Source organism: Crocodylus siamensis, chromosome 13 (assembly GCF_052110815.1).
Source record: "Crocodylus siamensis isolate JL-2025a chromosome 13, ASM5211081v1, whole genome shotgun sequence".
Lineage (NCBI taxonomy): Eukaryota > Metazoa > Chordata > Crocodylia > Crocodylidae > Crocodylus > Crocodylus siamensis.
In genome coordinates, this window is record NC_143407.1 from 31,105,431 (window position 1) to 31,122,006 (window position 16,576).

General features: G+C 45.1%; 1 protein-coding gene across 3 annotated transcripts in view; it reads left to right on the forward strand.

Moving 5' to 3' along the window:
• MNT (MAX network transcriptional repressor) overlaps positions 1-16,576 on the forward strand; it is a 65,132-nt gene that overhangs the window by 11,303 nt on the left and 37,253 nt on the right. For all 3 annotated transcript variants that reach the window (XM_090025857.1, XM_090025858.1, XM_090025859.1), the window contains exon 2: positions 13,604-14,183. In XM_090025857.1, the coding sequence (XP_089881983.1) occupies positions 13,604-14,183 (580 nt within the window). The remainder of the gene's footprint in view (positions 1-13,603; positions 14,184-16,576) is intronic.

Consider the following 16,576-nt stretch of genomic DNA (forward strand, 5'->3'; position numbering starts at 1 on the left):
CATCTCCCTGTGCAGTTACTCCCTCTGTCTGCATGGAAAATAAAGCAATTGTGGCAGAGGGCTCCAGGGATGCTTCTTGGAAAATAAATGAATAGACAAATGCATTGCCCAAGGATCTTGGAGCACTTTATAACATATAATTAAGTTTCCTAACATGCCAGGGAGGATGTTGATCGTTCCATATCAGGATTTGCATTTATCCAGCCAGAACCCTTGAATCTTGTGTTAATTCCCCTGTTGTGGAATCTTTTTCATAAGTCGAGCCGGATCTGATAAAGAAACTTATTTCCTCTCTGTTATGATATTTAGAGTTTCACGTAAAAGGAGAGCGTATATTTGATGGCACCTCGTGAAACCTACAAGGTGGTGATATAACCTTTTGGAAGGTGATGGATGTGCCATGTGTTAGTACGTTTGTAAGGACCTGGATATAGCACAGATGATGTCAAAAGCACCTGTAGTTAAGCACTCTTGATGCAAATAGGATGGCTGGCTTCTTTGGGCAGTGTAGGAAAGAGGTTCTTTGTGTATCTAAGAGCACATCTTGAATCCAGTTATGAACTGAGCACATCTAGAATCCAGTTATGAACTGGTGGAGGCAATCTGTTTGGTTGTGTGTGTATATTAGGAGACTAACCTACATAGAATAGTGGATGTCAGACTCAAATTCCCTCTACTTCTCCCCACAACCCTTTCAGATAGAGTTACAAGTATTTTCCCTGCATGTATTGATGAGGTCGGACAAGTTCATCATCCATTGTAAAGAATGGTGGTTACCTTTTGGCTTATTCTTTCATTTTTAGATATGTCTCATTTCTTAGAACTCCAGGGAGGTGGTTCAAAAAGTTTTTCCATACCTGAATATTCATATGGCTCAAAACTGAGAGATTTTGCACATTGCAGCATAAACCAATTCGATGTCAACTCACTTTGCCTACAGTCAAACCATCCTTTAGAGCAGTAATTCTTAACCAGGGTGTTGCCATCTCCTTTGAAGGGTGCCTCGAGGTGTGAGCAGATAAGGTACGAGGAGATAAGCTGATAAACTAAGCAGATAAGTGCAGGGCTGGGCTTGTCTTTGCTTGCATCATGCCTTACTGGTAACTGCCTAGCCTTCCTCCAAGGAAGCCTTCCCTGCAAGGAAGGTTTCCTTCCTGAATGCAAGGAAGGCTTCCATCCAAGAAGAGCACAGACTATCTGCAGAGGCTTCCTCAGCCTGACTAAGGGTGTTTGTGCCCGAAAGCTTGCTAAGAAGATTTGTTCCAACTATTTAAGTTTGTCTAATAAAAGATACTGGATTTATCCAAAGAACCTTGCCTGCCTATGTCCTTAGACCAACACGGCTACAACCTACACCCCTGCAAGGAAGTAAGCACTGTAGTAATTAAATTACTTTCAAAATTGGGTGACACAATTCACAGAAATTACGGAGGGTGCCTCAAGTCCAAAAAAGGTTGAAAACCACTGCTTTAGAGAAAGCCTGGACACATTGGGCAGGTCCCCACATGCAGAGGTGTGCACTTGTGCTTTGTGCCCCATTGCATACCCGTGCATGTGTGTTTTGGTGTGCAGCAAATTGTCCCAGGAAGGGGTAGGGGAGGCTGGGGCCAGCACCTGTGCTGGCCCTGGCCCCAGAGGTATTCCTTGGTGTCCTCACATAGCAGAGGCACAGATCTGGCACCATGGAGCTGGGCTGGCAGCCAGTGTCACTCCAGACAGCCAGCCCTCTGTTTGTTTTGGTGCATCCTACTGATGTGTGCTCTGCGCTGCTTTTTTCCCTGGAGTTGTTGCGGGGGAGTTGTTTTGGGGTTTTTTTGCTATGAGGATTTCCCAGTAGCAAATTTTGCCCCTGCCCTGCAAATTCGCAGCAAGTGCATGTTTTTATGTTTCCAACTTGTGGTTTGTGGCACCACATATGGGATGCCCCTGCACATGGGGACTTGCTCATTGTGCCCTGTAGCCACTATCTAGATTGTCTCCAGGAAAGATGGGGGATTCCAGGCACAAGGATCTTCTGCTGAAAACATCCTCCTACCAAGTACACAGTTCGAAGCATTCAAGCAGGTCTGTTCTCGTTTCTTTAATAAAAAACACTGCCACGCATTAGCTAAGAGAACAATGTGGCAAAGTTTCAGTTTCAGTGTAGCTAGAGAAAGCTCTTGTCTGCCTTTCAGTAATCCGAGCTGGCAAAGATCATACCAAAATTTGGTGAGGACTGTTGTGGGTAGGGCTTGCCTGGTTACTGATGGAAGCAATGTGAAGAGAATTGCGGTAACGCTGTTGCTTGTGCCAGGAGAGGACTTGGCCTGGTTTGATTACTGGATACCTCCGTTTGTGACACCTCCACCTCCTGTGAGTTTGTTCATTAGAACAGCTTTGCATATGATGGAAGGAGCCTTGCATAAAGATGAACATTGATGTTGTGAACTTGAAGACAACCTGTGTGCTTGTTGCCCTGTGGGGAGCCATTGATTATCAAGATAGCCATGACAGCTTAGGACTCAAGTGACTCACATGCTGTCCTTTGATAAGCAGATGTCACTTCATTCCTACCCATTTCCCATTTTCAGAAGTACTTTGTGCATGCACTCAGTGACTTCAGTGGGAGCAAAGTTAGGTTGGTGCCACATGCTTTTGAAAGCATCACCCTTTCAGCTTTTGGACCAGTAAGCTGTAGTGCACTGTACTTTTGGTTGTAGGAATCCAGTAAGAATCTGTAAGCATTGTTAAAAAGACAAAATGATTGTTCACACACAGATCCCTTCCTGCCACGATTTGCTGGGTGACTCTAAATACATCGCTTTATCTTTCTATGCCTCAGTTTCCATCACCTGTAAAACCGTGATAATGTGACCACCCTTCAGAAGCATTGGGAAACTTAATTCATTTGAAGAGCATTTGAGATTCCTAGCTGCAAGTTGCTAAAGACATGCAGAACATGTTAGTTACAATAGACAGCCTGTCTCTTTCAAAAGGTTTTACGAAAGTAGGTACAGGTTAACCATTCATTTTGACTTTTATATTTAAAGTAGTTCAGAGTTCCAGTAGATTTCTCCAGGCTTCCTGTTGGTATCCCAAGCCATCACAGTTTTGTGGCTGAAAAAGGAAAGTAGCATTCTAATGAATGTGCTTTTACCCGGGATTGGATTCCCCGTTATTTTACAAAGTCCCTGTTTTTGCTGTGGAGTGTGGTATAGAAGCCTTCCAGCTTGCATACAGTTGCTTATCAGAATAAACTAGTTTTCTGGGTATTCTGTGAAAAAAGTGCTGATGCCCAGTGGAAAAAACTTAAAAATACACATCTCACTGACAGAGGACTCTGGTGATTAGCTTGCTAGCTCAGGCCCATCGTATGATGTAGTGGAATCAGTAGTAAATCATGTGCCTTTTGTGGTTGTTCTGCATGTCAGAGCCATACCTCTTCAGCATTGCAGTGTCTGGACTCTGTGTAGTGCTCTGGTTGTACCTTTCTGCTGATTTCAGACTGTCAGATCCTTAGTGCGGAGCAGAAAGGGGGGCTGGCCTGTTGTACCTCCTTACCCCTTGGAAGGCAAGGTTGCTACTCTTTGTCTGAACTGTCTTATGCTGATTAACAGAGAAAAAAATAAGCCATAAGCCCAGTTCTGTCATCTGATTTTTTTGCTTTCCTTTTGAGTGTGTTTCCTCTGGGCAATTATGGTCTATTTAAAAACAAACAAATATGTAAATAAGATTAAAAAGGACTTCCTCCCCCTCTCAACCTGAGAGCATAGTGTGTAGGTCTCTGCTCCCATGTGAAGTTGCCATCATTTGAGACTTGCCTAAATATGTGAGTTGTACACTGTGCCCTGAGGCTGTTGAAGGCCTGCTGCAGACCATCAGGAGCAGCTGGTTCCACTGACAGTGTCCCACAAGTGCAGTTAGAAGTGTTTTCTCTCTGTTCACACAGAAGCCAGATATGATGCTCTAACCTGAGCGCCTTCAGACTGCACGTGCCCTATAACATCAGGCAGAGCCTGGGACCCAAACAGGGGTGTTGTAGCCTTGCCTCTGAGAACCAGCCAGGAAGGAGGTTCCATGTTAGCTAATGTGCGCACCTTAAAAAGACAAGACCTCAGCCAATCTAGAACTGTTCCCTGTGCTGTTTTTTGTACCACTACCCAGTTTCTCTTGAGACAGCCCTGTCTGTGATGCTATCCTCAGTCCTTTTGAAGCCTTCTGTTACTCTTTCTGTTCAGAGCTGAGATTTTGGGGGGAATCCCGACTTCCCAGTAAGCCATCCGTCTGCATGAAGTAAAGCATGTGTGTGTCCCCTGGTCTCACTTACCAGCTCGGAGGATTCTGGTGCCATTTATTTTCCTGTTCAGTTCAGGTTGGGATATAGCGTTGCTTAAGTTTTCTGGGAGTTTTGAATAAGCGTGTTGTACTAGAGCCTCTAATCATCTGTATTGGTCAATGTACACCAAGTTCTTCCTTTGTAAAGTGGGCTTTGATTTACTCACATGGGCATGCTCGTATTTCTTCTGACAAGGAAAACAGGAACTCAGGTTTTTGATCAGTGATAGCTGTACGTGCCTAGCAGCTCCCCTTTCCTACTTTGGAAAGGATGGCTTAGTGGGGTGAGTATTAGTTAGGCCTGTGTAGAGTTTCAAGAGACATAGTTTCATATCTCAACAGGGTTGACTCTGCTGTTTATCCCTGAGAGGAGTGGGATCTGAGTGCGGGACTTGGAGTCAGGATCTCCTGAGCTCTAAGCCTTCCTGTGCTTTGGAGCAGTCTTTCCACAACTGAAGCAGCACTGGCTTCCACTTGGAAAATCTCCAGGGATTCAGCTGCAGTGATGGAGAAGGGCTACTCCCTGGCTCTGCCATCATAAAACTTCTTCAGATATACACAAGAGAGGCATTTTTATGCAGATAATGTGGTTTGGCTGTGAACCTGAGGCCCCGTCTTCTCAGCATTGACATTAAAAGATTACAGGGCACTTTCGTAAGAGAACTGTTTGCCTTGTCGTTTTTCTATAATACCACTTTCCACCACATTGGTGCCCACTGGCTACTGCCCTCTGCTCCATGGGTGGCTGCATTTTGCGGGCACTGTATGCACAAAGAGCTGGAGAAGCATTTTACTAGTCTGTGGGTGTGTCTGCATGAGACATTGACTGTGCAGTACCGTGCTGGGCAAAAACTCTGCTGATATGCTACTGTGCAGTTGTATTAGGTTACTGTGTAGTAAGCATCACTAAAAACCTGTGTGCTGGCACTGCTACACAGTAGTGTGAGTTACTGCTCATTGATTTAGTACTTGGTTAGCCAAGTATTAAACTTAATGCGCGGTAACTATGGTGCATTAATGAACGTGTAGACGTGCCCTGCGTAATGAAGAAGCATAGAATTAGTGAAATATTGATCATGTGGTTTATTCTCCCTTAAGTCATGCGGTCTGTTTGGTCTCATCTATAATTGTAAAAAGGGGGAATGGTGTGTCTTAATTGCAGACCTGAATCTGAATGAAAACCCTGAATTGGCAGTGGGAGGGGGAAGGGTTGTGGGGGGATGCCGCTGGAAAGCAACCAGTTTGCCTTTTCCTATGGGCATATATGTTTGACATGTCAGTGGAGGCCTGGCTCAGCCCAGTCCTGGAGATACCTGGCAAACTGTGTCATCGGTACAGAGGCGGAGGGTGGGGAAAGAAGTCAGACAAGGGAGGTGTTTGCAATCTCATGTGGAGGAAGGAATGAAAAGTCCAAACTCCGCTGATGGGAGAGTACTAGCAACTGAAGCATAAAACCTAGTATTCAAGCTGTATCAAAAGCAAGGCAGACTTGGCTTTTACCCTTGTGTTGTGGGTGTTGCAGATGAGTTAGTGGTGAGTGCTGATACGTTACACATGGACAACTAAACTTTATGAGGATTATGTCTGTCTGTCAGAATTCTACATAAAAATGGTAATTGCAGGGCAAACTGCCTGGAGGAACCTTATACAGGCAGATCTAACCAGGATGTATGTAATTTTACCCTCGTATGTCATACTCTTGCCCCTTGCCATTTAGATTCTTTCCAGTGGAATCAGTGTTTGTAGCCAGAACCAGATTGAGGATTTTGCTGTCACGCAAACAGTGTTTTCTGTTTCAGGAGGGGGAATCTTCCTTTCAGTCTTTCATCATTCCTCCCCCCTACTTTCCTCCTCCACCCCACAAAGAAAAACCATAAAAAAGAAAACCCCCAAATTGCTCCATTAATCCTCTTGGTCAGTGTTGGTTTCGGGAGAATTTGGTACTGTTCCTAGTTTGAGGAGCTCTGATTCCTATGTGAATTTATGCTCCTCTCATTGGCCAGCGTACAGGATTTGGGATCCTTAATGTTGGTTCTTTGTGCCATAAAATCTGTATACTTACCTTTAAGGGTAGATGAAGCTCATATTTTGCCCATTAATCCATCAGTCTTACAGGTGATTTACAGGGGAAGTTAAATACCATTAGTCTCATGGTATTGATGGGGAAACTGAGACATAGAGAAGTGGTGTGACTTCGCTGATGGCCACACAGAAGGTCAGAGGGAGAGTCAGGTCTCTTGAATCCCACTCCAGTGCCCTATTCACTGTAATAAATCTCTTTTTTAATAGACTTGCTTTACTATGGTCATGATGCCTTTGGGAGACAGATGTTGAACTATGAACTCAGGAAAAGGGTAGGGGAAAGAACTGCATCACAGTAGAAGTAAGAGGGTTTGGGGTTTGCTTTTGGGTTTTGTTACTTTTATCTGGAGTATCCAGATTCAGGAAGGTTCAGCTAAAGGGGTTCCAGTTTTGCCCTGTCTTCGGTATTTAGACCTTGTTCCAGGCATGAACACATGCTAGGCTGCTCCATAGTGTATCATCTGCCTCTGTTTTAGCAGTATGTCTTTGTTTCTCAGCATGAGCCATTGATTCAGGGAGCAGTTGACTTCCAGCATTGCTGACTGCGCGCATCCTTTATCTTTTCTACCTCCCTCTCCATTCCCTCATCCAGAACTTGCAGTCCACAATGCCAGAAAATAATATTCACACTTTGAAAGGTATTTTAATGTTTAGTGGCCTTTTCCTTCCATTTCCCAAACAACACTTGGATTGGCTGCAGAGTTGGCAATTTGAGGGGGGAGGTACAGTGCTTTTTGTACAGTAATAATTAAAAGGTCCTGTGCTGCTCTTGAAGTCTAATACCCAGGAGAAGAAAAACAGAGCAGTTCCCTTGCCCCCACCTCTTTATCATAGCCTCTCCTCCTTCCCACTGCCAACAGGGAGACTCCCACCAGAAAGATGAAACCTAAGCATGTGTTACAAGATTCAATTGTGGTTTCACGGCTATACTCAAGAGTTCGGTTCTTCCATGTGGAATACGTGGATAGGTGATGTTTGTTGTAAAGTAAGAGGCTTATGTGAGCACAGAGCTAAAACATGAAATGGCCAAAACACACCAGTGCAGCTGCTGTGTAAAAGCTGAGCTAAGACCCATTCCTAACATGGCTCAACAAGATTTATCTGTTTCAGGCCCCCAATCCTGCCCCTGTGAAGCAACTAAGCTATGTGGAAAGGAATCTTGTGCCTGCTAAACACTGATTTTGCTCGTGATTCAACATACACTGTTAATCTTTTTAGGGAGCTTTGATAGAGGTGGGTTTACATGTAAATAACAGTACAGAAAGTCTCCCCCTTAACTATAAAACGGGAGATTTTCAAAGGCACTGACCCAGCCTTGATGAAGAACGCCTTGCATTCAGAAGCTTGTCTAGCTTTATTCCACTCAGGCACTTGGTCCAATAAAAGATATCGCCCACAAAAATCCTTGCCTCTCGCATAGAGTTAATTGACTCTCTTTTTCTTTCCATCAGAAGTATAAAGCATACGTTGAGATAAGGTGCCTGACTTTTGCAAAGGCAGATGCTGTTTGCATGCGAATTATGGCTGTTGACAGTCTCTCCAGTAGCAACATTAATAACAGAGGTTTGTCTGTATTGTTCTCTTGCTCACTGAACTTCCTTCTGCGGTCTGACAACTGGTGCTTCAGCCCCAGGACCCTCTGTCCACACAGCAGCAATGCTTGTAATTACAGTTTGATGGAGTTGCCAGGGCATTTGAAAGAGAGGAGTTAGACTTAAACCCAGCGGCTTATTAGATAAACTGAGTGTCCCTGGCACTATGTGCTCGTGAAACATTTAGGCCCTAAAATAGCACCAATCCATTTGTCGGGGAATGTTAACCCTGCTTCCTGTATCCTCTTGTGACATAATTTGCTCTCTCTCCTGTTCCTCTTGCTGCTGGTATTATTGTCATCCCCCTTTATTATGTGCGACCGCTGTACTTTGGTTGTCAACTTAGTTAAACTCCTCAGCCCTTGGGACTGAAATCTTGTACTCACAGAACATATATATACAGAATGAGCAGAGGCAAAGCAGGACTCTTTATCCCAGCACCTATCAGCTGTGGGCTAAAGAGACTACCTTAGGGATAAGGGAATTTAGCCTTTGTGATCATGCAGTCCTTGTCCTTTCTGCTGAGAATGTCAAAAAGGGGTGGCAAGTGTAAAGATCTATTTAGCAATGTGTGGGTTAAAAATACATGTGAAATATGCCTGCCCTAGACATTGCACGTCTCACACATACCTATAGGAGGTCATATGTTGGCTTGTACGAAAACCACAATGAAAGTATGCATGTGGATGGCAGCCTGGGGGATAGTGTGCCCTTATTTCTATATCCATGTATATGAAATATGGAGGGGAAAACTTGCTAGAGACCACCTCACTTGTTTCACATAGGCAACTAGCAAGGTGTCAGGTGGACTTCTCAAAATGCAAGTGCCTTCAGTTGTTTGTAAGGCACAAGTATAACACTGGACGGTCTGAGCAGATCCTCATGTCCTGATGGAACCACAAGCAGTGTTTCCATCTCAGAGGTATATCTTGTGTCATTAAGGGAGATGGCTTAGAGGCATTTTTCCTCTTTGCAGTTTCGGTGACAGCTGCCAGTTTGGTTTCTTTTTTGGCCATAAGTAAGTTGGACTCAGAGGTCAGTGCCCCGCTGGTGTCAGACGTGGGCTAAAACACCCTTGAAACGAAGCCTTTAACTCAAGAGACTGCAAGATTTGTGACACTAAAGGCCTTGTTGGCAGCTTGTCAGGAGCCTGAGGGCTGCACCTGCTTTGCAGAGGTATTTACATAAATATTTCTGATCTGTAATGTGTGCCTGTAACCTTACTTTCCTGTGCTCTTATCTTCCTTGATGAATGAAAATTGTCTGTTGTGTGAATTTCAATTGACTCTACTAATCTGTACATCAGTAAGCAGCGTTGGCACCTTGGAGTTACAAAGGGAAGGCCAGGTGCAGGCCATATTTTTGGGTTCTACACTGTGATTATCCTGACTTGAATACCAGGAAATGGGACAAGAGTTCATTCATCGTTGAGTTATTCCAGGATGAATTTGGCTTCGGGGTTTTTCAGTCCTAAGCTGACTGGCAGTGGCACCAGGAATTCCTCTTATCAAACCCCCTCACAAATGTTTTACCTTTTTACAGATGGTTGGAAGTCCTTCACCCATTCTTCACCCAACTCGGGCAATGCAAACAGGAACCTGGGTGCCATTGTGGGCACACCCTTGGCCTCTTTGAGCCAGGCTGCCTGAGCAGCTCTGGTGCTGGAGTGCCTGATTAAACCTGCAGATAGAAAGCACAATTTGTCATCAGGTCACTGAGATTGAATTTCCTCATGCATCCTTTGCCAAGGCCATCCTGTTGGTTCTGGCTGCAAACCAGGCAGCGAACTAGAGCAAAAGAATTGCAGACAAAGGGCTTTTATTTATTAGTTATTAATGTTGTTCAGTTTAATAGGATCAGGCTGAAATCATCAGTAGCTCTGGTGTCCATTGTTTACAGCAGGGGATTCCTGCTGATGGGTCTTTCCCCATTATTCCTTCCTTATTTTTTATGTTAATATAGATAATGCCATTTCTGCAAGATAGGTTGGATTAGAGAGAGCCCAAAACAAACCCTGTGCACCAAGACAAATCCCCTGGTTCTTTGAGGATATCTAGATTTAAACTTCAGCCTAGTCTTTTATCTCTAACAAGCTGAATCAAAGCTCTGACCATGAATGTCCCAAAATCTTGGGGGAAGTCCAGATTGCATGCGAGTCTCCTTTCAAAACACTGACTTTCACATGCTTTCCATCCAAGTGCTGAATGCACGTTGAAAAGTTTGGGTTTTGAGGAAGTGAACCAAATGTTATTTGTAGATGTTGGACTGTAGTGATCTGCATCCCTGACCCAGCCTCTGTCCTGGTTGGGAACATTTTTTGTTAATACAGCTGAGATTTGAACTAGGGTTCTCAAGGTTTATGGGAAGTCACTGTAAAAGAGGCGTACAAAGAAGTTTTCCCTCCTCTCCCTCCTCCCCGCCAGCCAGTAGGCTCTGTGCAGAACTGCTCTCTGTTGGAATTCGCTCTGTGCATATCTTACAGCGCCTGCTGCCTTTACTTTCCATTCTGAGTCATGTGTCCAGCCTGCCATGCACGTGGGGCCAAAGTCTGCTCTCCGTTCCTCTCGTGCAAACCTGGTTGATTGCAATCAGACCTGTGCCAGTGTAACTGAAACTAGAAATGGTTCTGTATTTTTTTTTTCTGGGAGGAAATATCCCATGTCATAAATCTCAGCTGCACTGACGAGCAAAAAAAGTTCCCAACCAGGACCTGTGACACTGATGTGTAGAAATTTAGGGCTAGAAGAAACCTCAAGAGATCATCTAATTGTGCATGTGTGTAACAGAGTGCAAGTGTTGGAATTTAAAAGGAATCCTGCAGAATCTCCCCACTGCTGTCTTCAGCTGCCCCACTAATCATCTTCAGCCAAAGCTTTGTGCTTTAGTGATCTGATGTGAAGAACTTAACTAACCAAACCCGCACACAGACGCAAAGCTATGCGAGCTATAAGATTGTTTGGTTTGGGGTTTTATGTCTGTTTTTGTACTGTTTTATTTAACGTGTTTACTTGCCTTAAGGGAATAATATATCAGTGGAGCTGAGCTTGTCTCTCTCTCAAAGACAGGAAAGCCCTGATTAAGTGTAAGTTGATGTGGCTCTTGGCTGTTTGTTTAATTGGACTGTTTTTCCCGTGTTTGATGCTGACCAGTGTGGTATGGGAAGAAGGATCTCCAAAGCTCTGGATGGATGATAGAGTTGTCTTGCATTTGGATAAAGCTAGCGATGCAGTTTGTACAGAAGCCTGGCCCTGGATTTCCTCTGTTGGAGAACCTCGTTGAATTCTGTTTTGTCCTGGCTTTGCTGTTTTAAGGGAAGGGTGTATAAAAAAGAAATGTGATGGCAGGATGCATTGTGAACGTTGTTGAGTCAGACCTCTCTTCCATACACGGAAATCCTTCTGCTTCCATGTATGAGCCAACCACCACCTCCTTCCAGAATAGGCGTGTTTCACAGTTAGGGATGTTGTTGCACCTGTTTTTGGCATACCCAATTTGGCCACGATCAGACACAGGATGCCAGTGTCGAGGCCCACCCGTCTAGCTCAGCATGGCGGTTCTTGTTCTCCTAACCATTTGGAGGTGACTGGGGAAGAATCGTTGCTACGTGGATGGAGCCAAGGGGCCAGATCTCGATGGAACTCTTTTACTTCCATTATGGTTTGCACCTCTCGCACTTTGTGGGCAGCCAGTTTTCTGCCCATCTAAGGAAGCGAGCTTTCTTGGTAGGTGTCTGAGCTAAGGCTATGAGATGTCTAGGCGCCCAGGCCGTTGGCGCCATACCACTTGTATAAATAAATTTCATTTGTGCCACATTCACACAATTAAAGCCAGAGACCTGGAACATATTTAATGAGGTTTATTTTGCTAGTCAGGACACACAGATTCCATTTACTTTGTCTGGCGTTGTAAAAACATACACGGGCTCACATGCCTGTCGAAGTAAAGTGAAGGGGCCTGAATGAAATCCCCAGCGGCAACAAAATGTCGTGTATGGGCTTGATTCCCCCACTCTTCACAGCTTCATGTCGCAGTAAGTCTTTTGGGTTCAGTTAAATTATGTCTCATGGAGGAACAAAAGCAGCTGCCAAGGAAGTCCGTGACAGCTAGCTCCCACTGATACATACATACATATACATATACATATATATACACACACACACACATACATATATACATATATGTTGTTGGATCAGGTCCTCTTGCATGTAAACTGGAGGGCTCCCAAGCCCAAGAAATCTGTCCTGCCCTGAACTCACCCCAGTGAGATCAGTTTTAACCCTAGGCCTGTGTGCTCAGAGTCTGAAGGGTATTGCAGGGTTTGCCTGACTTGTGCACGCAGGGGTTGCCCAGGGAAAGGAGTGGGCCAGGATGCCGTCATTTCTCTGCTTCTCTTTGGGTTTGTTGTTGTACCCCTTGAAGGGGATGGCAGTTTTGCCTTTATGGCTTTGAGCCCTTTTTAAGGCATTCAGTAGCATGAAAAGGAAGAATGGGAATGGTTTGCAGTGGACTGATTTCTTTTATTATGTAGTGGGTGGCAGTTTCTTTTTTGAAGGGCATAGCCCTTCAGCAGTTTGAGGGCAAATATGTGTGGGGAAGGATCCTCTAGAAACATACAGCATCATTCAGGTGACTGAAGGTTGACTATCAAGAGCCTGCTCAAAATTTGCCTAGAGGGAATGGGGGCTGGGGCCGGAGCTTGCTTTGTCTTTAGTTTCCTTTTCTTGTTTTTCTCTTAATTGTGAACAAATTCTTGGCAGGGGCTGGGGGGATGGTGAGGGAGTGAAATAGGTTTGCATCATTTGTACTGGTGCCAGAGCTCCACATTTCTATCTAGACTCCAGAATTCAAGAGGGGGTTGGAGCTGCAGTTTTGCTTTGGGCCCTTCTGGCTCGGACAGTAAGATCATAGTTAGAAGGTCTATAAAAGCAATTTTATGTTAGCATTATAACACAGCATTATGTTTCCAGTGGCACACTTGGCCAGGCCTGCTGTGGAAGAACTTTTGCCATCCTCTGAGTCAGACACAGACAATGATCTGGGTCATGATAGAGATCTTGAAGGTCCATTCGTTTTGTCAATCCTGCAATATTGCAATTACAGCATAGCAATATAGGTAATCCGGGTCTGGCCAGACCAGAAGGAGCATTGGGCCCGGACAGCCTTCTATCTGTGGTCCCATTGCTTGAGGCATTAGGGTAATGGGCTGGTCTAGGACAAAACCCTTTGCTCTCCCACCTGACTGTCTGGTTGGTTTGTTGTTGAATCTGTGCCAGACTCTAAAATCTCAGCTGTCAATCAGCCATTTGTGCTCAAGACCTGATTCTGAAGGTAGCCCAGGTTATAGATTAATAATCTGTGCCTGAACAGAGCAAAAATGTTTGGAGGGGAGGCCATGGTCCAGTGGCCAGAGTACAGGATGAGGAGTCACGAGAGAGCCTCCATTCCTGGCTCTGCCACCGACTGATTTCTTGGCCATGGCAAATCTCTTCCAATCTCAGAGCCTCATCAGCAAAATGAGGATGATGGTACTTAGCAGCTCTGAGAAGAGGCTCCTGGCTAGAAAATGCTGTGTAAATGATATCAGTCCCTGCTGATACTGTTTCTTTCTTTTACAGAAGAAAACGAAAAGCATGAAAAGCTCCGTCTAGAAAGAGAGGAGGAGCAGAAGGCCAGCATCCCAAGGGTTAACCATGCCATTCACGCCGAGGAGCTGCGCAACGAAATCCCGGCAGTGCCCATTTCTCCCCCTGCACCAGCGCCACCTCCTCCCCCACCTCCGCCGCTAGCTGCTCCCATATCCGTCATTCCCATCCCTGTCGTCACAAGCCCCCCACAGCAAGCAGCCCAGACCGCCCTGTCCCCTCCGCTCATACGCCACCAACCCCTTGTAAGCACTCCCAGTGTCAGCAAGGAAGCGTCTTCAGTTGCACCTGTTATACAGAGACCGTCTGGCCCGTTGCTTCCTGACGTCAAAGCTGCTACACCCTCTTCCGGGAGCCCCAAGCAGTTACCGCAGTATGCAACGCCAGTACTGGCCATCTCTCAACACCACATGGTGCAGCAGCCCATCCAGCCCCAGACTCAGCCGCATCAACCTCTGCAGCAGCATCAGGCACCAACCTCACAGCTCAACACTCTTAAGCTGGCTCCAGCAGAAGAGGCCAAACCAAATGAGCAGAAGAAGCGACCTGGAGGGTGAGTGCACGGAAACTTCAGGAAACATCTTAAAAACGGGGGCGTGTTTTAGTGACATAGGGTCCATGGAGTGTCCTGAAGGTGAGGGGAAAGGTGACCTGTGAATGCTGTATTAGCCCTAAGATATGGTTGCTTTGAGGAGGGATCTCAGATTAGTGCCATGCAGGCTTAATGGGTATTTGAATAGATCTGTTGGTAGTAAGGCTTTAGTCTGGTTTGCCCTGATCAGAGTACACAGGGATTTTCATCTGGCCCAGCGCTGTATTCTAAACCAATTTCCCTAGACTACCCTACTGAATCCAAGAGGTCTCTGACACTGTTCAGCACCAAAGCCATATCTGCAGCCCCAAAGCCATATCGGGGAAACTGTGCCAGGATCCTGAGTGCAGCAGCCACATTTAGATTTGGTTGCAGTTAGTTTAGTATCCTAGTGCAGGCAACATTTTGGTTATTTCTTCACGTAATGTGGATGATAAACTTTAGTTAAGTAAGAGGTGAGCACATGGGCATCCTGCTTAGAAAATGAACATTCTGGGTGGATGTGCGGAAAGGAGCAGAGCAAACAGGCACATTGATTTCCCTGGTGGATAAGTTCTCTGAGGTCAGTGTCTCGGTTCAAGAATTAAAAGGAGAGGCTGTCAAACAACATTATCTAAAAGTGATAAGTGAAGTCTGCTCTCTAAGAGGCACAGCAGAGGTAGTGTCTCTGCAAGCTTCTCTGATGCTGACCTGCCAATATGTCTCTGTTTTTAGGGGTAGGTCTCTATGGTCCACTCAGTCATCAATGCCTCTGCTGTACTGCCTGCAAAGGTGTCAGAAGTGATGTGGTTCCACATAGCCTGGACTGCGGCTAAACAAAAACCTTCTGTCCAAGCCAAGAGCTGGCCTTGTCCCTTAGCTCATTACCAAGCTGGCTGGGTTTGAACTGATAATCAAGAGTTTCCAAATTCTGCAGTCCCTTATTTATATCCTGTGCTCTCTGGTCCCTTCTGCATCAGTTCTTGGCCTTGCTATAATGTGACTGATAAAAGAGGAGGAATGGAGGGCTGTGAATTCTGCCTGGTTATGGCAAGAGAATCCCTGGTGTTGCTGAGCAGGATGACTAAGGAGTAATATTGACCTGGTTTTTATCGACTAAAAGGATAATGGCTGAAATATATACCTCCCCTGCTCCTGAGGCATAAAGGAAATGATAGGATCCATAGATGTCGATGTATCCATGTAGATGTTTCTGTCCCCCGCCTGTTTCTCTGGGGAAAAGAAAGGAAAAAAGCAAGCTCTTTCTCCCCCAAACTATTATTAAAATTCCAGATAGAAAGCTTATGGTATTTAGGGTCTTATTATCAGAAGCCAAGTGCAAAAATGCCTGATGAGCCTACTAAACAAACGAGTAGTGATCTCAAGTATCATGCACATATAGCTTGTGTCCATCCCACTGTCAGGATTGCTTGTTAGGAAGGGTTGTGCTAGTGGCCAGCAAGCTGTATAACTAGCCACCTGGGCATATGCTGACCCCTGATGATAGCAGTGCTAGTGATTTCTCCTCTGATATAGGTGATCTTTGAGTGTCTGCCTTTGGAGAATCAAGTCTGTGTTCTCATTTTGTAAAGCTAACTTCATTTTTATAAGAGCTGGAAAAGTACGGCTTCAAAATTGGTCACTGAAGCTGTGGGCCTTGGGTCAGTTTGTAGGACATCCCAATGAAGGGCAAACAATCTCCAGACTATGCCTGTTGTTCCTAGAGATTTCTTACAGTGTGCACGACACTTACCCATTTGGCCTCAAACTGATGTGCTTGTTTCCAGAACAACAAAGCTATTAAGTTCTGTACTACATAAAGGCTTGTCTGGATCTAAGGCCATGTCTGCCCTATAGCTTTTTGCTGGCTGAACTATCTCAGTCAGGGGGTATAAAGAGGTGCGTTTCATGCCCAATATAACTGTGCTGGCAGAAGACCCCAGCGTAGGTGCAGTTATACTGGCAGAATTATTACTTTTCCCAATACAGCTTGTTTCCCTCCTGGGGGTGGTTTTCCTATCCTGGTACTCGATACTAATATACAGTGCAACTTTGCACCCACACTAGAAGTGCTTTGCAGTAGTTGGTGTCGTGTACCAGTATTTCTGTAGTGATAAAGAGCTCCAAGCTAGATATAGCCTAAGAGCACATGCCCATATGCTGAGCAAGCTGGCTTGTAAATGCTGCCCTGGTGAATGCATTTAGGTCAGACACCTCCAGGTGCATGCTTGTTGTCTCCCCTTGTCTTCCAGCCACATGCATATGGAGAAATTGTTTATTCACTTCATAAATGTTTCAACGGAAAAGGCCCTTGGCTATTTATTTTTAATTGATTGAATAATTCTGGCCCTTATTTAAAAAAAAAAAAAATTCCA